At 54.9% G+C, this 21,736-nt stretch overlaps 8 protein-coding genes across 8 annotated transcripts; 6 read left to right on the top strand and 2 right to left on the bottom strand.

Annotated features, from left to right (window-relative positions):
- Nucleotides 1–3,168: 3,168 nt before the first annotated feature.
- Nucleotides 3,169–4,754, top strand: HMPREF1541_05610 (uncharacterized protein; the record flags this gene model as incomplete). The annotated part of the gene is made up of 2 exons (XM_008719950.1): nt 3,169–3,327; nt 3,384–4,754. 2 exons carry the CDS (start codon nt 3,169–3,171, stop codon nt 4,752–4,754), a joined length of 1,530 nt encoding a protein of 509 aa, XP_008718172.1.
- A 705-nt stretch (nt 4,755–5,459) lies between these two features.
- HMPREF1541_05609 (uncharacterized protein) lies at nt 5,460–6,902 on the top strand (the record flags this gene model as incomplete). Its single annotated transcript, XM_008719949.1, has 3 exons — nt 5,460–5,483; nt 5,548–5,646; nt 5,706–6,902. 3 exons carry the CDS (start codon nt 5,460–5,462, stop codon nt 6,900–6,902), a joined length of 1,320 nt encoding a protein of 439 aa, XP_008718171.1.
- A 648-nt stretch (nt 6,903–7,550) lies between these two features.
- Nucleotides 7,551–8,365, top strand: HMPREF1541_05608 (uncharacterized protein; the record flags this gene model as incomplete). Its single annotated transcript, XM_008719948.1, has 4 exons — nt 7,551–7,588; nt 7,643–7,737; nt 7,854–8,057; nt 8,235–8,365. 4 exons carry the CDS (start codon nt 7,551–7,553, stop codon nt 8,363–8,365), a joined length of 468 nt encoding a protein of 155 aa, XP_008718170.1.
- Nucleotides 8,366–8,845: 480 nt separating this feature from the next.
- On the top strand, nt 8,846–10,752 carry HMPREF1541_05607 (lysine-tRNA ligase; the record flags this gene model as incomplete). Its single annotated transcript, XM_008719947.1, has 3 exons — nt 8,846–9,052; nt 9,103–9,172; nt 9,224–10,752. The coding sequence occupies 3 exons, from the start codon at nt 8,846–8,848 to the stop codon at nt 10,750–10,752; spliced, it is 1,806 nt and encodes a 601-aa protein (XP_008718169.1).
- A 704-nt stretch (nt 10,753–11,456) lies between these two features.
- Nucleotides 11,457–14,702, top strand: HMPREF1541_05606 (uncharacterized protein; the record flags this gene model as incomplete). The annotated part of the gene is made up of 1 exon (XM_008719946.1): nt 11,457–14,702. The coding sequence occupies one exon, from the start codon at nt 11,457–11,459 to the stop codon at nt 14,700–14,702; it is 3,246 nt and encodes a 1,081-aa protein (XP_008718168.1).
- A 717-nt stretch (nt 14,703–15,419) lies between these two features.
- On the bottom strand, nt 15,420–16,622 carry HMPREF1541_05605 (uncharacterized protein; the record flags this gene model as incomplete). The annotated part of the gene is made up of 1 exon (XM_008719945.1): nt 15,420–16,622. One exon carries the CDS (start codon nt 16,620–16,622, stop codon nt 15,420–15,422), a length of 1,203 nt encoding a protein of 400 aa, XP_008718167.1.
- A 721-nt stretch (nt 16,623–17,343) lies between these two features.
- On the bottom strand, nt 17,344–18,828 carry HMPREF1541_05604 (uncharacterized protein; the record flags this gene model as incomplete). The annotated part of the gene is made up of 1 exon (XM_008719944.1): nt 17,344–18,828. One exon carries the CDS (start codon nt 18,826–18,828, stop codon nt 17,344–17,346), a length of 1,485 nt encoding a protein of 494 aa, XP_008718166.1.
- Nucleotides 18,829–19,372: 544 nt separating this feature from the next.
- On the top strand, nt 19,373–21,427 carry HMPREF1541_05603 (uncharacterized protein; the record flags this gene model as incomplete). The annotated part of the gene is made up of 1 exon (XM_008719943.1): nt 19,373–21,427. The coding sequence occupies one exon, from the start codon at nt 19,373–19,375 to the stop codon at nt 21,425–21,427; it is 2,055 nt and encodes a 684-aa protein (XP_008718165.1).
- Nucleotides 21,428–21,736: the final 309 nt, after the last annotated feature.

Below are 21,736 nucleotides of genomic sequence, written 5' to 3'. Positions count from 1 at the left end.
GAGAGCATGAGAGCACGAGAGCACGAGAGCATGAGAGCATAAAAAACAAGGTATGTGCGTGGGCAGGACATACGTGCATGGCATGGCATTTCAGTTTCCGGGTCACGAAAGAGTTTATGAAGATTCAAGAATCCCATTTCGCCTCCACGACGACATCCACCATAACAACCACAAACAAACGACCTACGACGACACCTTTTTTCTATATCTAGGGACGGCTATTTGACAACGACGATTCATGATTTAAATGTGTTATGAGATGCTTTATTTGGGGACGAAATGGGAGATAGATTGTTGGACATAGAAGAAAGAGAGTGCACTATCCAAAAGGCATGCATGGTCGAGCGTTGTTTCGGTGAGGGCCATGGTGGTGGGCAGGGTCTGTCTGTCGTGGTTTCCTGTTGATAGCTAATGAAGCAGGAGATTTCTCGGTCTGCTGCTACTCCTGCTATACCACTAGCGTCCCTGCGGAGATATGATTCCTCTTAGGTGTGAAGTAGTGGCGACGTGTGTGGAAGAAGCCGTTGCTCAGATGCGTGCAACGACTCGCACACATGGGGCCATGGGTCCACTGGTTTCGGAGCCAGTGACTCGAGTCGTAGATCTTAGACTGAGCCGCATGCTTGATCTCGTGGCACGAAATCGGAGTTGCGACGCTCTTCGTCGTCGAGCCAGGGGGGCGCGAGTTTCTCGCAAGGAATCCGGTTTGAAGCTCTAGTACTCACCGCCTGGGTACGCTTTCATGGTGGTGCCCACGTTCCAACACCTTGACGGTCATGTCCCACCAAACTTACGAGACGATCCTGCCTTGGATCAGGTTCCAAGAGTGCGGACCGTGCTTGGGGGTGGGGGCCGGGGAGGAGGGTGGAGGCTACTAGGGTCGCCTGTCGGGCGTAATCCGGCCGAGCTGCCTCGTGAACGTCAATCATGCTTGATCGCCGTTCCACGTTAGAGTGATAAGCACGGGACAGGGCTCGCTAATCCGCCACTAAAGCGATGGTCGATAGGCCCAAACGAGTTGCCTGCAGGTCGAGCAAGGCTAGGCTGGAGATAGGAGGATGAAAAGCGCCAGATGAGGACAGGTATAAGGCGCTTTAGAAGCGAAGGTAGCATTCAGTTAGCCTCTACCAGGGCACATACCTAGCGCGGCAGTATTGGAGGGCGATGGTGAAGGGTCGAGGTGGCCATAGAGAGGCTCGCTTGCTGTTTTGGTTGCTTCACGTGTTGTCAAGCTCATGCGAAGCACTTTTGAACGGGTCCACTCTCAGCGCCACAACAACGTTGAGTGCCGCATTTGATGTCTACTCCTGTAGCTTGAGCTAAGCGAGGACAGACTGTGTCAAAGAGACCTCTGATCGGACTTCACATTGCAGCAGAAGCGACATCGTGCAATACAGTCGGAACCCTTCGTCCACAGCACCGAAAGAAGAAGGCGTTGACGGCACTGCGCGCATGGCAGGTATCGATTGAGCGCCCATGGAGATCAAGGATATCGATGATGAATTGAAGTAGTCGCGCGCGAGAGGTGAAGCGCCTATTTGTCGACGGCTGACTGAGACACGCCCCGCGCTCGCAGGATCCTACCAAGTAGGGTACACTCGCGGCAGCTCGGACTGGGGTAGGAGAGGAGGTATGTCAGGGGTACGCGGCGTCGCTTCCGTGGGGATCTGGGATCAACGTCTTACGGAACGGGATCAGCCACACCGCGTTGGGGTCGCCATGGAGTTTAGTCTGTATCTTGTCATCATGACACCACTGCCAGGCAACGGGAGGGGGGCTAGGGCGCACCGACATCATGTTGACAAATCACTGACTGTCGTTGATGGCATTTTCTCTTAGTTTACATGGTGATTGCGAGTCATGTCGACCAGAGCATTGCCCGAGAATATACTTGCTCAAGCAGGAAGCGAGTACAGCGACACGGATGCGACATGGCTGAGGGGGCAGCAGGGACACGATGAATCATTCGACGCTGGACGGTAATGATCTGGTGGTCCGCATCGAACATGTCACAGAGGAGATTTGCATACAGTAAAGAGTGTTAGAGCAAAGGGTGAGGAGGAGGGAGACGAGGTGAAGGTAAGGTTGACTTTTGCTGGGGCGGCTGCCAAGGACATCACCCACCGCCCCGGAGAAAGTTACAGGTCGCTACAACTTCTTATCAACACAGCCAGTTGCTTCTTTCGATGCATCTGTTGACGAAGCGCAATGTCTGCTGCTCAGGTTGTAGCATTCGACCCTTACAGCTGCTATCAGCACCCACCAAGCCACGGCCCCTTCTCCCAGATCGTCGCCACAAGATACTGCTCCCAGTCTGGCCTGACCAAGTGCTCCGTACTGCGGACAGGGACTGTGATACGCCGCGGAGAACAATAGCAGTGCTGGACAAGATGGGAGACCAACGTTCCTTTTATCTGCGGCCCTACACGACGATATCAGTGTCGATATCAGCCTCGAGATAAGCCGGCTCCACCGAAGTCCCTTGGACCTGATAAGCCTCGTCCAACCACGACCGGTCGAGGCCTGACATTGCTTGACGCTTCTACCTTACCGACAGCCCCTCATTTTGATCGATGGCAATTCTGATACAGATCCATCAAGCCAGTACCGGTTCATTGGGATCGCTGACTGCGATCAAGCTGCATGGCGCCTCGCCTCGTATTGACCAAAAGTCAACTTCTACGTTGGGCTGAGCTGCGGTCTTTGTACTACAGCATAATTCACTTCGAACCAACTGTTGGCTAGAGGGATGAAACAGGTACCATAGTACCGAGCAGACCCACGTCTCAAGCATGTCCGCGGTATAGACGCTTGCAGCTGTCAACAGATCAAAATCCCATCGAGACCCTACCTTATCAGTCCTTATCTTGGCGCTCTCCGAGGCGGCTTGCATGTGCTGATTCGTTTCGAATATCAGATCTATGGACTGAGATCGACCGCGGAAGTCTTGTCTGGGGTCGCTTCGGTCCAGAGCCTGATCATTCTTCATTCCCCGGAGAAAGCAACTAAACGTCATTCTGTGGCACACCTCCAGATGCCCCATCGACCGTCGACCTTGGTCTATATCTATCTTGAAGACTGCCACTTCTGGGACACACCTTTCCAGACGTCTATTCCCGTGTCGCCTTCCGTAACCCTGCTGAAGCGACAGCGAGCAGTACCGCCAAGATGTTCAGTCCCAGTGTTCTGTTCAAGGCCCCCGAGGTCAATCCTATCAACCACAAGGCTCGCTCCATTCCCTTCTTCAATGTCGTCAACATGTACGGACGAGTCTTCTTCTTCAGTTGGTTTGGTTTCTTCGTGGCCTTCTGGTCGTGGTATGCTTTCGTAAGTCGAGCCTGGGCACCATTGCCATCCCAACCTTACTGACCGCCCTCCGCTAGCCTCCACTTCTGAAAGACACCATCGGCAAAGACCTTCAACTGACAAAGACCGACATTGCCAATTCCAACATTATCGCTCTTTGCGCAACCTTGCTGGTTCGGCTCATCTGTGGCCCAGCATGTGATCGCTTTGGCCCACGCTGGACCTTTGCAGGTACTCTGGTCATTGGCGCTATTCCCACGTTCCTCGCTGGGACCTGCTATACCAAGTCGCAGCTTTTTGCTTGCCGCTTCTTCGTCGGCATTCTCGGTGGCTCTTTTGTGCCGTGTCAAGTCTGGTCGACCGGCTTCTTTGACAAGAACGTGGTCGGCACAGCCAATGCAATCATCGCAGGCTTCGGCAACGCAGGTGGAGGAGTTACCTACTTCTTGATGCCGACTATATACGACTCGCTCGTCGAAGACCAGGGCTACAGCCCGCACGTCGCTTGGCGTATCACTTTCATCGTGCCCGGCGTCATAATCCTCACTGTGGCTGCGGGCCTGTTCTTCCTTTGCGATGATACGCCGACCGGCGCCTGGACAGACCGTCATCTCGTTGCACAAAGCAATCTCGTTGCCCACGGCATCAATGCCTCTATTGTCGACGCCCCAGCCGGCATCAAAGCCACAAGCCACGACTCCGGTACCGCGTCTCCTGACGACATGGAGAAGGGCACACCGCGCAAGCTCTCCGCCCACGCCGACCACGAGGCGAGCCTCACGGAGCAGCAAATGATCGACACGGCGCGCGGCGAGATCATCCAGCCGCCCACCTGGACACAAATGATCCGCGTCATGTTCCAGCCACAAACCCTTGTCCTCGCCTTCTGCTACTTCAACAGCTTCGGCGCCGAGTTGGCCATCAACTCGGTGCTTGGCGCATACTACCAGCACAACTTCCCCAGCCTGGGCCAGACGCATTCAGGTCAGTGGGCCGCCATGTTCGGCCTGCTCAACGTTGTGACGCGCCCGCTTGGCGGCATCATCGCCGACATCCTCTACCGCCACACGCACAGCCTGTGGGTGAAGAAGTTCTGGATCCACTTCTTGGGCATCGTGGCGGCCGCCTTCCTCGTCGCTATTGGCGTCCTCGATACCCACAATCAGAGCACCATGTTCGGCCTCATCGCGGCGATGGCGGTGTTTCTCGAGGCCGGCAACGGTGCCAATTTTGCGCTCGTTCCGCATGTCAACAGCCAGGCCAATGGCATCGTCAGCGGCATGACCGGCGCGACGGGCAACGCGGGAGGAATCATCTTTGCCGTCATCTTCCGCTTCGTGGGCACAACGGGCAAGAGTTTCTGGATCGTTGGTGTCATTGGGGCTGCTATCAATTTGGCGTGTATGCCGATTCGGCCTGTGAGCAAGAAGCAGATTGGTGGGCAGTAGTAGAGGTAGACGTGGGCTTGGTTTCGATTTAACGAGGTTTAACGAGGAAATGCGGTCATGGTTTAGAGATGTAACAGTATCGTACCTATCTGCCGACTGGCCCAAGCGTTTGGCGCCCTACAGGGAGTTGCTGGACCAGGAAAGGTATCGAACAAAAGCACTTTTACTCCCGTAATCCTCTCCTCGAACTCTTCGTGGCGTTTTAGCAGTGGATATTGCGATGTTCTGCGTAGTCGGCGCTTAGTGGGCTGCAGCTTGAAGTTGAAAGGGCGGGGTCCCCGAATCGGGGGAGTTAAAGGGGCCTCCAGCATCCATGATTGCTGCTGACTTGCTACCAGCGTGGATATTTTTTGGGCTGACGACAGCCTACCTATTCAGATGAAGAAGCTGCAAACTTGCCATGATTCACTGAAGCACAGTGCCTGGACATGAAGATGGTAGCTGAGGCAGAGGATGCCTGGAGAATAGTACGGCCGATGTCCGGAATTGGGGGATGCCTTTTGCCAAGAGTTTGCGGTGGTCGGCTGTGGCTGTGAGAGTCGAGCCTCATCCAACGGCGGCTTGAGTCAACCACGTGTCCAGAAAATCCCGCCCCTTCAACCACATTCTAGACCTCACCGCTTCTGAAGCCAAGTCGATATCAACACCTGTCTCTCATCTGCTTAGCTTTGTTGAGTCTTAGAAAATACGCAGAAGTCGACCACGATGTTGAAAGTCCCGGTGCGCGGCGTAAGTCCCCCCCAAGCGAGACAGGGGTTTGAGGAACTCCAAAAGCTGATGACCCCTCGAACAGAAGAATGCCGGCTCCCAAGCTTCCACCAAGGCCGTCATTCTCGTTGGCGGTCCTTCTCGTGGCACTCGGTTCAGACCTCTCAGTCTTGATGTCCCCAAGGTAACGCACCAAATTCGTGGTCCTGGGTGTGGATCAATGCTGATTGACACCCCTTTTAGCCGCTGTTCGAGGTCGCGGGCCATGCCATCGTGTGGCATTGCCTCAAAGCTATCGAGAAAGTCGAGGGCATCAAGGAGGTCATCATGATCGGATACTATGACGAGTCTGTCTTCCGGGATTTCATCAAGGATTCGTCTAGAGAATTCTCCCAGTTCAAGATCACCTACCTCCGAGAGTATCAGGCTCTGGGCACTGCCGGAGGTCTCTACCACTTCCGAGATGCCATCCTCAAGGGTAAGCCGGAGCGGTTCTTCGTGCTCAACTCGGATGTGTGCTGCTCGTTTCCCCTCGAGCAGATGCTCCAACTATTCGAGGAGAAGGATGCCGAAGCGGTCATTCTTGGCACGCGAGTCAGCAATGACGCCGCCACCAACTTCGGTTGCATTGTTTCCGACGCCCACACCAAACGAGTCCTTCATTACGTGGAGAAGCCCGAGTCCAAGATCTCGAACCTCATCAACTGTGGTGTCTATCTCTTTGCGACCGAGACCATCTTCCCTTCCATCCGGACCGCCATCAAGCGCAAGACCGAGCGCCCCCGCATGATCTCTTATCCTTCGTCGGAGAATCTCGAGAGCTCTTTCATTGCTGATGACGACGAGGACAAGAAGAACGAGGTGCTACGGCTGGAGCAGGATATTCTATCCGATCTCGCTGACAGCAACCGCTTCTTCGTGCACGAGACCAAGGACTTCTGGCGTCAGATCAAGACTGCTGGCTCAGCTGTCCCGGCCAATGCTCTGTATCTGCAAAAGGCCTTTCAGCAGCAGTCTCCCGAGATCGCGAAGCCCTCGGCCACCATTGTGCCTCCTGTCTTCATTCACCCTACTGCTGAAGTCGACCCCACCGCTAAGCTCGGACCCCACGTCTCCATCGGACCCAAGGTCATCGTCGGCCCGGGTGCCCGGATCAAGGAATCGATCGTGCTGGAGGACTCGGAGATCAAGCATGATGCATGCATCCTCTACTCCATCATTGGCTGGAACAGCAGAGTCGGTGCCTGGGCTCGTGTCGAGGGCACGCCAACGCCCGTCAACAGCCACAGCACCAGCATCATCAAGAACGGTGTCAAGGTTCAGAGCATCACCATCCTGGGCAAGGAATGTTCAGTTGCTGATGAGGTCCGGGTGCAGAACTGCGTCTGCTTGCCCTACAAGGAGCTCAAGAGGGATATCGCGCACGAGATCATCATGTAGGCGTCCAATGAGCCTGTCGACGTGGAAATGGCATGCGAAGGAGTCGTCACTTATAGAGAAAAGCATCACAGGATTCAATAGAAATGGAGGAGTAACGACTCGTCACGTGACCGCAGCAGCACGCAAGCAAGAGGATTGATTACTCAGGTGGCCTTACCAAAGGCATCCCATAAGATGTGCCGTGTCCCCAACTCGTATCCTTCTTTCCCCAGACCTCATTCCTATATTCATGCGGCATATAGCTTCAACTTCCCTCACCGACAGCACTGCCAATCTATGGGACCCTCGACCGGACCGCAATTCCTCCGACGGCGCTATGGACTGGTGCCATGCCTCTCCACCCGTAGCATGGGCGACTCAATCGAGTAGCGACATGGGCGCCTCGCCAGCGTCACGCCTACTGTCTCCGGGCAGCTATTGGTAGTATGTAACACTGTTGCCAGATTCATCATGCACACCAATGGTACGTGACGAGTGAGTGATGCCGAATGCGTGTCGGCGGCCGGAGCCTTGGCTGTTGCTGCCAGTCCTTCGCTGTTCGGCCGAGCTGGCGGCGTTTCGTTGAAAGCTTCAAAACTGCCACCTTGATGTTCTCTTCCCTCGTTTCCGCGTTCACAGTTTTATCTCGCCTATACACTGATAACAAAGATGGCATCAACAACAATCATCCTGCCAGCCGACTACGGGTGCGTTCTGAGATTGTGGCGGCTGCGGTACCTCATCAGCTGACATCCACGCAGCTATGTCGTTCTTGTTGCTCTGGGTGCAATTCCCGTGCTGGCCTTTGGTCAGGGCATGGTGGTCTCAACCAAAAGAAAAGCAGCTAAGGTGCCATGTAAGTCTTGATGCCGAGACACAGCTACGTGTATGGAGGGATCCTGCGGTCGTTGCTTAGCCGCGTTTCAATTCATGCTGCTAATCTTCGCGACATTCGCTCACATACATGTCTAGATCCCAACTACGAAGCTTCAATCCAGCAAGTCAAAGAGTCGCGCGACGCCTACGTCTTCAACGCCGCCCAACGCGCACACGGCAATCTGCTGGAGAATATGTCCCAGACTGTGCTCATGATGCTGGTTGGTGGCCTAGCCTATCCCAGGCTGGCGGCAGCGATGGGCGCAGGCTGGGTGTTGTGCCGGGCACTCTTCGCCTATGGTAGGTTCACCTTCCATCTATCAAGCCGGAGTCTTGAGCTATGTCGCGGTATCAGGAATAGATCCTCGTTCCGACCGAGTCGTACCCCGGACCGCCATATGCTCGCTCCCTCTTTGCCTAAACCACTCTGTATCCTGAATATTATGAATGCTGACTCGTGTTTCTCAATGTCTTTAGGCTACGTTACCAGCACGAAGCCGCACGGCAAGGGCCGATATTTGGGCGGTGCTTTTTGGCTGTTTCAGGCAGGGTTCTGGGGTCTGAGCTGCGCTGTGGGTTTCAAGCTCTTGAACGGCAGCTTGATTTGAAGAAGCATCAGTAGATGTCAATCGGTCGCGGATGATTTGAAGCTGCACAGATGATGAAGCTCGTATACCTAGACATCTTCAAGTATCCGAAAACGATGAGGTCAATGGTTGTGATGCACTGTACAGGCGACATCCGAATCCCGCACTTTAGTTGCATCTTCCTTCCATTCGAACAATGTACAACCTTTGATTCACGGTATTAACCAGCACTAGCACTTCCACAAGACACTTTTGTAGTCGTTCCTGCATGATAGCGCGGATGCAGGGGTGACAGAAATTCTCGGCGAAGTGAAGCCCCACCAATCTGGCCGCGCTTCAAACAATAGAGTCATTATATTTTCGCGGTTCTAAAGCATTGCGCAATAAAGAGCCGTCTGCGCAATTGAAGACCTTCAACGTGCACCTGTGATCTTCCACTTCTTTGCACTCTCTTCATATTTCCTACCCATAGGCTCCAGCCCTCACCACAACCTCTTCACCATGGCCGACACCACAGGCATCGAGAATGCTACTGCGAACCTGCACCTCGATGAGGTTACCGGCCAGCGCGTTTCCAAGTCCGAACTGAAGAAGAGACAGAAGCAGAGGCAGCAAGATGAGAAGAAGCGCGAAAAGGCTGCCGCTGCCCCGCCCAAGCCGGAGAAGAAGTCCAATGCAGAACAGGATGAAGCCGATCTCAACCCCAATGTGCGTTGTTGCCTCCAGGCCTTGGGAATGTTCAGTGTTGACCTGAATAGCAATATTTCGAGATCCGGAGTACGAGGGTGAATCGTTGGCGCCAGACAAAGGAGATAGAAGCATACCCACGTATCTTGACACCCCGCCTTGAGCCACAACAGCCATACTGACCCATTCAAGACAAGTTCCAAACCAACACCGACCTCCGCCAGTTCGTCAACAAGTATGACCACCTCAAGCCCGGTGAGCATGAGAAGGACACCGAGATCAGAGTCGCTGGCCGTGTCTATGTCAAGAGAGCATCCGGCGCGAAGCTTGTCTTTTATGACATGCGAGCCGGCGGCGTCAAGGTCCAGATTATGTGTCAGGCACAAGAAGCCAAGGGCGATACTCCTTTCGAGCAACAGCACGAACACCTGCGTCGCGGCGACATCGTTGGCGTTGTAGGCTATCCCGGTCGGACAGCACCCAAGAACCGTCCCAACGAGGGCGAGCTCTCCGTCTTCGCGACCGAGGTCAAGCTCCTCACTCCCTGTCTCCACCAGATCCCCTCGGAACGCTTCGGTCTGCAGGATGTCGAGACGAGATTCCGACAGAGATACCTGGATCTCATCATGAACGACAAGTCCCGAAGCATTCTGATCACCAGAGCCAAGATCGTTTCATATATCCGCCGATACTTTGACTCCAATGGCTTCGTTGAAGTTGAGACGCCCATGATGAACGCCATTGCCGGTGGAGCCACGGCTAAGCCTTTCGTCACTCATATCAACGAGTACGACACCAACCTCTTCATGCGGATTGCCCCCGAGCTGTACTTGAAGATGCTTGTGGTCGGTGGTATCGAAAGAGTCTATGAGCTGGGCAAGCAGTTTCGCAACGAAGGTGCCGACCTCACTCACAACCCCGAGTTCACGACTTGTGAATTCTATGAGGCCTATGCCGACATGTACGATGTGATGAAGCGTACTGAAGAGCTGGTCTCTGGCCTTGTGCAAGAGGTCACCGGTGGCCAGAAGACCACCTTCCACACTCAGAAGGGCGAGGTGTATGAAGTGGATTGGTCCGCCCCATGGGCCAAGGTCGAGATGATCCCAGAGCTCGAGAAGGCCACAGGCGAGAAGTTTCCGCCGGGCGACCAACTTCACACCGATGAGACCAATCAATTCCTCAAGAAGGTTCTCAAGAAGCACGACATTGTCTGCCCCCCACCAGAGACCAACGCTCGCATGATTGACAAGCTTGTCGGCGAGTTCATCGAGGAGAAGTGTATCAACCCCACCTTCATCATGGGTCACCCTCAGATGATGTCGCCTCTTGCCAAGTATCACCGTGATATTCCCGGCTTGTGCGAACGCTTCGAAGCCTTTGTGTGCAAGAAGGAGATTGCCAACGCCTATACCGAGTTGAATGACCCCTTCGACCAGCGTATGCGCTTTGAGGAGCAGGCTCGCCAGAAGGAGCAGGGTGACGATGAGGCGCAGCTCGTTGACGAGAATTTCTGTACATCACTGGAGTTCGGCTTGCCCCCCACCGGCGGTTGGGGAATGGGTATCGATCGATTGGTGATGTTCTTGACCGATAACTACACCATCCGAGAGGTGCTTGCGTTCCCTTTCATGAAGGATGACAAGAATGCGAAGGAGAAGGAGAGTGCTGCGGAAGTTGTCGGCATCGAGCCTACTCCCGTCGAGGATCTTCGTAAGTGAGCAGTCCGGTCATGGCTCTGACCTAACCGCAGCAGCACGCCCATGAGTGATTGTGGCATCCGACGGTCACATGAGTGAAGGAACAGAGCTGAGCGCCCCGGTGTAGACGCGGATAGGAAAAGTCCGATGCGAGGCTGGTAGCCCCTGGAAGACCGAGCCGCCACGACGCCATAGACGATTCACATGAGAACGATGAATAGATACCCCCCGGCGGCATCAAAATCAGACAGTGGAAGTTGGGAAAAGCCATTGAAGCTCTCTTATCTCTTCGAGCTTTGAACCGCCCCATCTGGCCCTTACTGCACCGTCGAGATTCACCAGACAAGTGGATAGCTAATGCGACAGGTTGGTCAGTCACATCGCGCACCGGTCACGAAAACCTCGCCAGCATTCACTCCAAGTCAACCGTATCTACCCAACAGTCATCAGTCTGCCACTGTGCTCCACAACCTCGGCCACCCCCAACCCGCAGAGTCAGCTGCGCGTTTGGTTGCCGTGACACGATTTCATACGCGTTGCAGACACACTCTTCTACCGCACAAACGACCTTTTTTCGCGTCAGGTCAAGATCCTCGAGACTGCACCTTGTCTTTGACCTCATACCTCTCTCTAAAAACCTACTTCCTTCTCGTGCTTGACCCATCTTCTGACTGCATCGATAACCGCAAAGCATCGCAGCAATCACCTCAACAGACCCACACACCATGCCAGCCGAGTCTGAGGGCAGCGATAGGCCTGCTAAGAAGGTGTCCGCCGCAAAGATGCCTGACTCAGATTCTGATTCTGATTTATCCTCACCAACTTCTCTACCAAGCTCGCCTGGCTCCGAGGCTGCCTCAAGTGTTGGAGAAGAAGGACCAGATGCTCGTAAGAACTTCATAGACCTAATCGCTGGTCGGGCTCGTCAAGTCCTGGGCCAGGCTTACGCCAATGTGGTGCAGAATAACATCGCAGTGCCACCGCCAAATATCCCAAATCAGCAGCCTACCAGCTCGAATTCGGCTCCCCACCAAGTGCCCAGCTCCAATGAGCCTGTCGAAGAAAACAGCGATGGCGATGCTACCGGACAAGAAGATGATGGTACATTCAACTATCCTTCGCCTATGTCTCAGAACATACCTTCTGCTCAGGAAATTGGACCCATTGCACACCTCAGAAGACGTGCTCAGATGTACGAGGACTTCGGCGCACGCGACTCGTTCGTCAACCGCGAGTTGCCCTCTGAGAATCCCGAGCACTTCACTCGTCGCTCGACATTGCACACCAAGTTCTTCATCAAGAAGGTCTCCACCATTCAGTGCGACGAATGCAAGGCTAAGGGCAAAGGAGAGGAAATCTACAAGTGCAGCCAATGCGTAAAGCAGATTTGCCGTTCGTGCATGGAAGGTCTTCTCAAGCGTGAACGTCAGGCGCAACAGGAGCAGGACTCGAACACAGACATCCAAGATGGCGAGCGAGATATCTACAAGTGGAACTGGCAAGGCCAATATCGTCACGAAGGCTTCAAGCTGTGCTATCTTGCCCGCGAGGACGCGAATAGCAAGGGAAATTTCCAGATCGACATTCCTCTCTATCTACTTGGCCCGCTGGACCCCGACTTCGGTGCTGGCACTGTTACTATCTACATGGTTCGAGACAACGGCCATGACGACGCCCCTCGTAAGGGAACGAGACGTCGTCGTGGTTTTCAGCTTGAGTCGGACACTTCGAGCGAGGAAGCTCCACCCGTCGCACGGCGCCGTTCTCCATCGAAGCCTCTCAAGAAGCCGGCCAAGAAGCGTCAGCGCATCTCTTCGTCAGGCAGCCCTGTCCTACTATCACGCCCAGCAGTTCCTAATCAGGCTCAGAATCATGCGGTCCGACAGGAGTTGTCTGGCATGACCTCTAGGAATCTGCAGCGGCTGAATCGCATCCAGGATGCGGCTGCTACGACAGCGGGTAGACCTCTCGGTCCAGCCCACCACGCTGATCACGCTTCTGCCCGTGCTGCCACTGCTCCTTTGGCTCGACCTAATGCCTACCAGCAGCACGCGACATCGTATGCTCCTCGAACACAGGCGCCGTCACAATACGGTCCGACTCCCACACATAATATTCATGGCCTTCATACAGGTCTAACTCACTATGCTGGTCCTACTGCCCCGAACCTTCCTCAGGCACAGCAACCTGCTCCGAACTTTGTTCCACCTCCTCCCCAAACTCTGATCCATTTACCTGATGGCTTAGGTGGAGTCCAGGTGATGACATGGGCTGATTTCCAACGCCAAAACCAGGGGTTCGTTCCTTTTCATGCTGGTACATCGCACCGTCAACCCGAGCCTCAACGTCCTGGTCCTGCTCGTCCGACCAGACAAGTCCCCACTCCGATCGACACAAGCCTCGCTCAAGCTTCAGAGCACCACGAGCTGAACCCTGAATATGAGCCACGCAACCTCGTTCGACGAGCGAGCACCGCGCCACGGGTGGTTCAAGGACGACGTGCTACTGCCAGTCAGCGTCCTGGAGTTGCTTCGGCCCGTAGAAACACCATGCGTCAGGCTATGGCCGGATTCAGACTCCAAGCTGAAGGTACAGTCTCTGGACGTCAGGTTGCGTATCTGCCCTTTGCAAATGCGGGCCACGGTGCACCCATGCCGCGTGTGCCGGGACCTTTGGTTGCGTTCTATGATGCCATGCCATATCAACAAGTTGTGGCTATGGGCGACGCGCGATGGAGACAGGCGACGCAAGCTGGAACTATCAACGCTGCTCGCAGACCTTCCGCGGTCACGATCTCTTCTGATGAAGACGATAAGAACCATGAAGAGGAAGATGCTGGAGCTGTTCTAGACGCTCCTGAAGTGGCCAGTGACCGCATGAATCAGGACTCAAATGACAGTACAGGGCTATATCAGGCTCCAAGTACTCCTGGGTCGGGCGACAGTGTCGTCGACTATGCTATCAACTCGAGCCCTCCGCTATCTACGCCTCAGCAGCCGGATCGCCCATCAGCATCCACTAGCGCCCCTCCTCTCGTTGAGCAGCCGCGTCACGCGCCAGCTTTGCGACCTTCCGCTCCTAAACCGTCGCCTCTGCGCAACCTTCTCGCTGCCAATTACTTCGCCGATGATGATGATGACGCTGACGATGAAGCTGAAGCTGACGACCATGGCAACGACGAGGACGAAATCGAAGTGGATCTTGCTGAAACCAAAGATGAGCCAAAGGCCGAAGATGACAGTGCCACCATTATCTTGAGCCCCAATCAGCCAAACACCCCCAACGAGCCCAACGAACGCCGTCAGCAGCTCGCAACTGGTTCTTTGCTATCTACAGCACGCTCTCCAGGACTTCGCTCCACCCGTCCTCCGTATTACACCGCGCACCACAGTCCTCAGCGCGCAGAAGACCAGATCCGCGAGAACCGCCAGGAGGCCTACGTGCAGGCCCGTTTCCGCCAAGCCCTGCGCCAGCTTCCAGAGTCTGAAGAGCTGGGTCTCCCTGCTGGTCCTCTGGGCACGCGTCACATGGATGTTGTCTCTGGTGTAGGTGTCGTCCGCAACAACCCTCGCCCGAGCTTGCACATTGACGAGAACGGCCATGCGTCTATCATCACGCAGGCGCCTGTAGGTGGCATGCTCCCTCCTGCTCAGCCATCGCGCGGTAATGCCCAAGCCGAGCCTCGTGATGAGACCGAGGCCGAGGACGAGGACGATGCCGGTGACGACTACACCGCCGTCCCAGCCAGCTCCCCGCTCCCTTCGGAGCAGGCTGACGAGAGCTCCCCGGCGCCCGCGTCTTCTCTCTTCGCCGCCGTTCCGCCCACCCCCACCCGCCGCACCCGCTCCGGCATCGAGTACACCGGCCTGGGCATGGAGGAGACCGGGCGTGTGATCCGCCGCACGCCGCGCAAGTACGCCGGCGGCAGCAAGGGCAAGGGCAAGGGAGGCAAGGGCAATGAGTCCGACTGAGCGAGCTGCGGGCTGCTCTTTGGGAGGGAGCACACCTTTGGGGAGGAAGGAGGGGAATGAAAGGGACCCGGGGGGGAGGGGGGGTTTCTTGCTGTACGACCATTTTGGGGAGACTGTAACAACACCGACGACGAGCTTCGACGACGAGATCGCGAGGCTTCTTTTGTTGTATGAGTAATGAAAATTAGGATAGATAAAAAAAAATGAGGAGAGAAAAGTTCTTGAAAAAAAAGAGTCTCACAGTCGTCTTTCATGCCCGGGTGCCCTCCTGATGGACATCAAAGCTCGCTCAGCCTTAAGGCCCGGTGCCCTCCTGATGGGCATGAAGATGCTCACTCGTTCACATAAGAGTGGAGAGTCTCGCTCGGCTTTTATACCCGGGTGCCCTCCTGAAGGGCATGACAGCTCACTCGGCCTTAAGGACTGGTGCCCCCCCAGTGTGTATAACATCTCACGTGTCCTCAAGGCCTAGTGCCCTCTTATTGGGCATGACAGCTCGCTTAACTATCAACTTTCAAGGCCGGGCGCCCTCCTGAGAGGTGTGACAGCTCACTCGTCCTTAAGGTCCGGTGCCCTCCTGATAGACACGTACTGCACAGGGTGGACTAGTAGGATAAGAGGACCTTGGGTAGAGAGACGTTGAAGTTGATATAGGTACATGTATCCGCTCAGTCAAGAGAAGTCGACTTTCGACTCGTACTAACACAACAAGAGGGACTATACAGCAGCAGGCGTCACGCCAGACTGGCCAACTACACGCTGGCTTGCATTGGCCGACTGTGGCTGCCTGACCTTAGCACCCAGAGCCTTCTGCACCTTCTGCGCAGCCTCCGCGACCGCGACGTTCTGATGAATAGCCACGTTCCTGGTGCCCAAACGACCATGCTTCGCAAAATACTCCAGCGTCTTGATCGAGGCTCTAGACATGTGCACGCGACTGCCGAGCACCATGGTCCACGACAGCAATGCCAGTGCGCCGGCCTGGTGGGCGCTCGCGAGCGGGACAGGAACCAAGTACAGCAACGTGCTGATGCCGAGGATGACCTGCAGCCAGGCGAAGCCGAAGACGCCGTGTACGGCGCGTTTTGCGTTGGCGGGCAGGATCTTCTGAAGGTGCGCCGAGGAGCGTGACCAGGCGAAGAGGGCCATGACGGCGGTGAAGGTGGTGGTGGCCATGAGACGGTGGTCGAGCTGCACGAGGCTGGGGTTCTCGAACATGTTGCGCCACACGAGGTCGGTGTGTTCGCCTTTGTCATTGGCGGGCACGTGTGAGTAGAAGGTGTCGAAGAGCTCGGATTTCGGTGGCGTTAGGCCCAAGCCCATGTAGGGAAATTCGTTGTAGATGAGGCCGGCGTCGAGGCCGGCGACGAGTGCGCCAGACATGGCCGTTACGAATGTTAGAGCAAAGAGGGACAGGGTGGCGAGTTTGAAGGTGCGGAGGGCTGGGTTGCGGAAGGCTTGGAGGGAGGCTTGCGCTTCCTGATGTGTTAGATGGGTCTGAAAGCGGTTATCGCGGAGCGTCGTCAGGCCATTCCAGAGCATAGAGAGATAGACGACAAAGGCGGCGCCGAGGTGTGCCGTCAGGCGGTATTGGGACACGCGAGGGGTGCTGCCAGGCGCAAACAGGTCATCTTTGAGGCCAGACTTGACCATCCACCAACCCAGGAAGCCTTGGAAACCGATGAGTCCGGCGATGCCCCAGACCTTGAGCGTCAGAGATTTGGTCATACGTCCACGAGCCGTGAAGTATATGGCGGGCAGGAGGAATGTGATGCCAATAGCGCGACCCCATATCCGGTGAATCCATTCCATCCAGTATATACTCTTGAACTCGTCGAGTGTCATACGGCTGTTTAGCATCGCGAATTCGGGAGAGGACTTGTACTTGAGGAACTCGGACTCCCAGTCAGCTTGGGACATCGGGGGCAGGGATCCGGTGACGGGTCGCCATTCTGTTATTGAGAGTCTACCATGATTAGTGGTGTGACCAGAAAAAGGCGACGCTGTGCCCTACCCAGACTCTGTCAAACGTGTAAGCCCACCAAATATGACAATGCCAAAGACACTGGCTGCACTGCCCAGCAACCAGTATGCGACAGCATTGGAGCTTTTCGGTGGGAAGAAAGATCGTTTCCCGCTCTTTGATTTGATGTCGGCTGCACGGAGGGAACTTGACGAGAAGGCTCGCTTTGAAAACGCTTTCGGAAGCGTCACTCGAGGCGCCGGACTCGGTCGCAAGCTGGTGCAGGACGAAGCACGTCTCTTGAAGGCATCTCTGCTAATCGACCGTAGAGCTTTGGTCTGACCCTGGCACCGACAGTCGAATAGGCGTCGGGTCAAGGCCGGAGCCTCGGCGCGCAATGTGCGCATCAAGCTGGCACCTGCTTGCATCGAGCCAGTGTACAGCTGAGCTGCAGGGTGAAGGGGACCGTCTCGAGTAAATGCTCAAAGAAAGTAATCTACGTTGACTGCGCGAGCAATTCTAGAATGTAAGTACGGAGTATTGTAGAACCCGTCAAATGCCCTCCTCCGATTGGCTAGCCTTATAGCTTCTCGTCTCATCCAGTCATTGCGCAGATGATGAGCATGAACGCAGCAGACGATGAGTAAAACAAGTATTAATATGGCTGGTAGCTGTCTTCTATTGTACAGGCTTGCCTTTCAGCCTCTTCAAAGCACCTTCTACAGTCGATTTTGGCAGCTCTGGAATACTCAGCCATTCTTCTCGTCCCTCTCGGACATTGTCAATTCGATGGATACCGTATCTCGCCGGAGCGAGATGCAATCCTTCCCAAATATCACTAGGGAGGTAGTCGCCCTGATCTTCACGGAACAGTTGTCTCTCTTTCAGGTCGTCATCGTGCAGAGCATCGAGCCGTGCCTGTGCTTCATCAACGATCTTCTCCATCTGCTTCTTTACCGCCCGCCTTCGTGCTGCCTCAATGATGAGTCGATCATAACCATGGAGAAAATTGTCGTATGTTTCGCATAGCTCCTCCATGCCGGCGATACCGTCTTCGATGCGAGCTTTGTCCTCTGTCCAGCGAGATGCGTGGCGAGCAGATTCAGCCAGGAAGGTTGGCAGCCGTTGGCCGATAGTCTCAAGGTGGCGGAAAGCGGTTGCAACATCTTCGTGAGAGCCGTCTGCCCGCTCCTTCCAATGTAGAATCTCATTGAGGTGACCGTCCATTTCCGCAGCATGTTCTTGAATCTCCATTACCACATCATCCACCTCGGCAGCGTCGGTAGAAAGAACCTGCAACATCTCAGCGCGTTCTCCCTCGTTCATGGGTTCGGCCGGGCCTTCGAGTTTCTCAACATCAACATCCTCGGGTAAGTTTCCAGCCTGGTAGTTGCGGACAATGGCGTCACCGGCGCCTTCAGTATGTCGAATAGCAGTAGCACATAAATCGAAGTGGTTGACGAGTGACTCGAGGGATTGAGCCATGGAATGGGCATAGTCCTCGAGTTTCTTGAGTAGATCTGGCATATTTGGTGGCTGGAAGTCACTGCTCGCACTGGAGAGGCTCGACTGCTTGTCAATGAGTAGCTCATTGATGACTTGCAAATCCTCTTCCAGGTTGCGGATTGATCTACTGATCTCCTGTTGGTTGTCCTGAACATTGTCAATGACCTCTTTCATAGCATCCTTTAATTCCTCCACAGGTCTTTCTTCTACGAAATCGTGCAGACTAGTTTTGGGGAGCACAGTTGGTCCTTCGTCTTGAACGGGTGGCAGTTTGAAGCCGTCATCTATCCTGGTCTGCTTCAGCTGCTGGATGTTCTGTTGCAACCGGCGGCCTGCAGCATCCAGCTCCTTAATGGAAGCCTGGAACTCGACTCGGATGGCGTTGGCGGAGCCTTCCAGCTCAAATTGAATACCCCGCAGAATCTTCAACTGTGACAGTAAACTTCGGCGAAGGTATGTGGTGCGGGCCCCTAGCACAGCAGTCGATTCGACCGAGGAACGAGCTTCTGCAAGGACGTTTGTAGCGCGATGGACATGGTGGATACTGGAGAGTGAGCGCTTGGCTGCAACGAGGTAGGTGATCAGAGTGTCAATAGTTACGGGCCCCGGCGCGTGCTCGGACTGCGATGGAGAGGAGGATGCGTCTGATTGCGCCATACCAGGCAGGACAGAGTGGTCAGCGCAGCATTAATCACGGGGGTCTGGCGGTCTGGACAGAGTCCGGATTCTGACTTGTAGATGAGTAAACGCAGTCTGATGCCATCGAGGACAATATCGCGTGCGATGAGGTGCTCGCAGTGGCGGGAGTTGCCTTGTCGGGAGCCAGTAGCGGACCTTCGCGGTGGCAGTTGCGAGTTCCACTTTAGAGGCGTGCTCCTCTTTCTTCTCCAAAACTCTGATCTGCCTCTGACTAACAAGAATCCGTCCCCACCGCTTTCGGCATCGTCAGTTTCCATTGCTACGCAGCAGGCGAGCACGCTTTTGCTCTGTACCGATTGCTGACTGATTGTTGACCGCTGCTTGCACCATCTTTGAGTGTCTGGCAGATTTCCCGCCCGATTTCCGTCCACGGACGTCTGCTGAACCACTTATCTCACCCAAATTCCCGCTCTTGCGCCCGCATCTACTGCTTGCGATGAAGCCATTCTCCCGACCTTGTGCGACCTGTTGAGAAGCCCCGAGAGCACCGAGATTCGCAAACATGACTAGCCACGCCAGAGTGCACATCGAGACGGACGATGACTGGCCCCAGTCACCACGAAAGAGACTACGCTCCGATTCCAGTGGTGCCCATGCGCCTATCCATATGTATGATCATGGACACGACCACACCCACGACCACGATACCGACCGACACAAGATCATGACTTCCGCCTCTACAGCCAGATTGGCTCCGAACGCCGTTGCGCCCTTCCTGGCCAAGCACGTCCCTGCGCAGTACGCTCCCCTTGGTGGCGTCGACCGAGACCAAAATGCTCTCGAGCAGACACTTGATCCCAACTCAAAATTCTGTTACCGACATCGTCCAGATATGCTGTGTCGTAAGCAGGCCGACGAGCCCTCTATGGAGGCTCTGCAGAAAGATCTTGAAGCCATGCCACAAGAGGATCGCCAGGGAATAGTCCAGGTGTGGTCACTGTTCTCGGCTGCTCCAGCCAAACACCGGAAGCTTATGCTACAGGGAATACTCGCTCAGTGCTGCTTTCCCCAGCTCTCATTCTTGTCGGCCAATGTGCGCGAGCTCATTCGCATCGACTTCCTCGCCGCTCTCCCAGCGGAGGTTTCGTTTCGCATTCTGTCCTTCCTCGATACCACTTCGCTCTGCAAGGCCGCCCAGGTCTCACGCAAATGGCGCCAGCTAGCCGACGATGATGTGGTCTGGCATCACATGTGTGAACAACATATCGACCGTAAGTGCGTCAAATGCGGCTGGGGCTTGCCCATGCTGGACCGCAAGCGTCTCCGAGCGACCAAGCGACAGATGCAGCTGCGCGCTGCTGGACGTGGTCTTAATGAGTGGTCACCCGCAATTACGCCAATCCCAGAGGAGTCTACTCTTGTGCAGCCACAGCACGAGCAGCTTGGTGCTCCTGCCATCGAGCAGCAGTCTGATGGTCGTTCATCACCTGTCTCTATTCGAAGTCGTCCTGGTGTTTCCTCGCATGACAGCGACTACTTCCGGCGTACTCGTCCCTGGAAAGACGTCTACAAAGACCGCTTCAAGGTCGGTACCAATTGGAAATACGGTCGCTGCAATGTAAAGGTCTTGCGGGGGCATTCAAATGGTATCATGGCTCTGCAGTTCATCGACAACATTCTTGCTACTGGCTCCTACGATGCAACAATCAAGATCTGGGATCTCGATACAGGCGAAGTGCTCCGCACACTCGAGGGCCACACTTCAGGCATTCGCTGCCTGCAATTTGACGACAATAAGCTCATATCTGGCTCATTAGACAAGACCGTCAAAGTCTGGAATTGGCGGACTGGCGAATGCATTGCCACTCACACTGGTCATACCGAAGGCGTGATCTCCCTGCATTTTGACCAGAAGTTGGTCGCCTCTGGTTCTGCCGACAACACAGTTCGTATCTGGAACTTCAAGGAGAAAACCACCTCCGTCCTTCGCGGGCATACGGACTGGGTCAACAGCGTTCGCATCGATTCCGCATCCCGGACTCTCTTTACCGCATCCGATGACTGCACAATCAATCTCTGGGATCTAGATACCGGCCGAGTCGTTCGCACCTACGAAGGGCACGTCGGTCATGTCCAACAAGTGATTCCACTTCCACCCGAATTTGAAGCCGACGACCCTATTGACGATCATCTCTCAACTAGCAGTCGCTCTTTTAGTGAGGCTGACGAAGGCACTGAGCTGAGAAGAACCGCGTCTGTTGAATCCTCCGTTGAGAGCAAGCTCTTCCCATGTCAGCCAGATCGCCCATTACCACCACGCTATATCCTTACATCTGCCTTAGACAACACAATCCGTCTATGGGAGACAGCCACCGGCCGCTGCGTACGAACATACTTCGGCCATGTGGAAGGTGTTTGGACCATCGCCGCCGATACACTGAGAATAGTCTCGGGCAGTCACGACCGCACTGTCAAGGTATGGGATCCACGCAGTGGAAAGAGCGAAAAGACATTCGCAGGCCACGCCGGACCCGTGACATGTATCGGATTAAGTGACGGGAGGATGTGCTCTGGTGGAGAAGACGGCGAAGTGAGAGTCTATGACTTTGCTTCTTGATGCGAGTCGAATTGATTGTCTGGAGCGTTTAGCCCTGATTCAGGAAAAGAGGACATCGCGACGAGTTATGCAAGGTGTCCGGCGTCTTCCATTTGCTAGCTTATGTTCTTGCCATCGTCCGTATAGTGAGTGGACATTGCTATGCGACAATTCGAAGGTAGCTTCTGACCGCTCGATGGTATATACAAAGAGTACTCTTCTTCTGTGATCTCTGAGCGTGTGGCCTGTGTGCATGTACGCTCTATGCCAACACGATGCAGGCTACTCTCTTTCTAAACCTCCGTCTACTATCGTCTAAGCTGATATTAC

This window comes from Cyphellophora europaea, assembly GCF_000365145.1.
Source record: "Cyphellophora europaea CBS 101466 unplaced genomic scaffold supercont1.5, whole genome shotgun sequence".
Taxonomy (NCBI): domain Eukaryota; kingdom Fungi; phylum Ascomycota; class Eurotiomycetes; order Chaetothyriales; family Cyphellophoraceae; genus Cyphellophora; species Cyphellophora europaea.
Note: the sequence above shows the minus strand (reverse complement) of the source record. Positions and strands in the feature narration are given on the sequence as shown.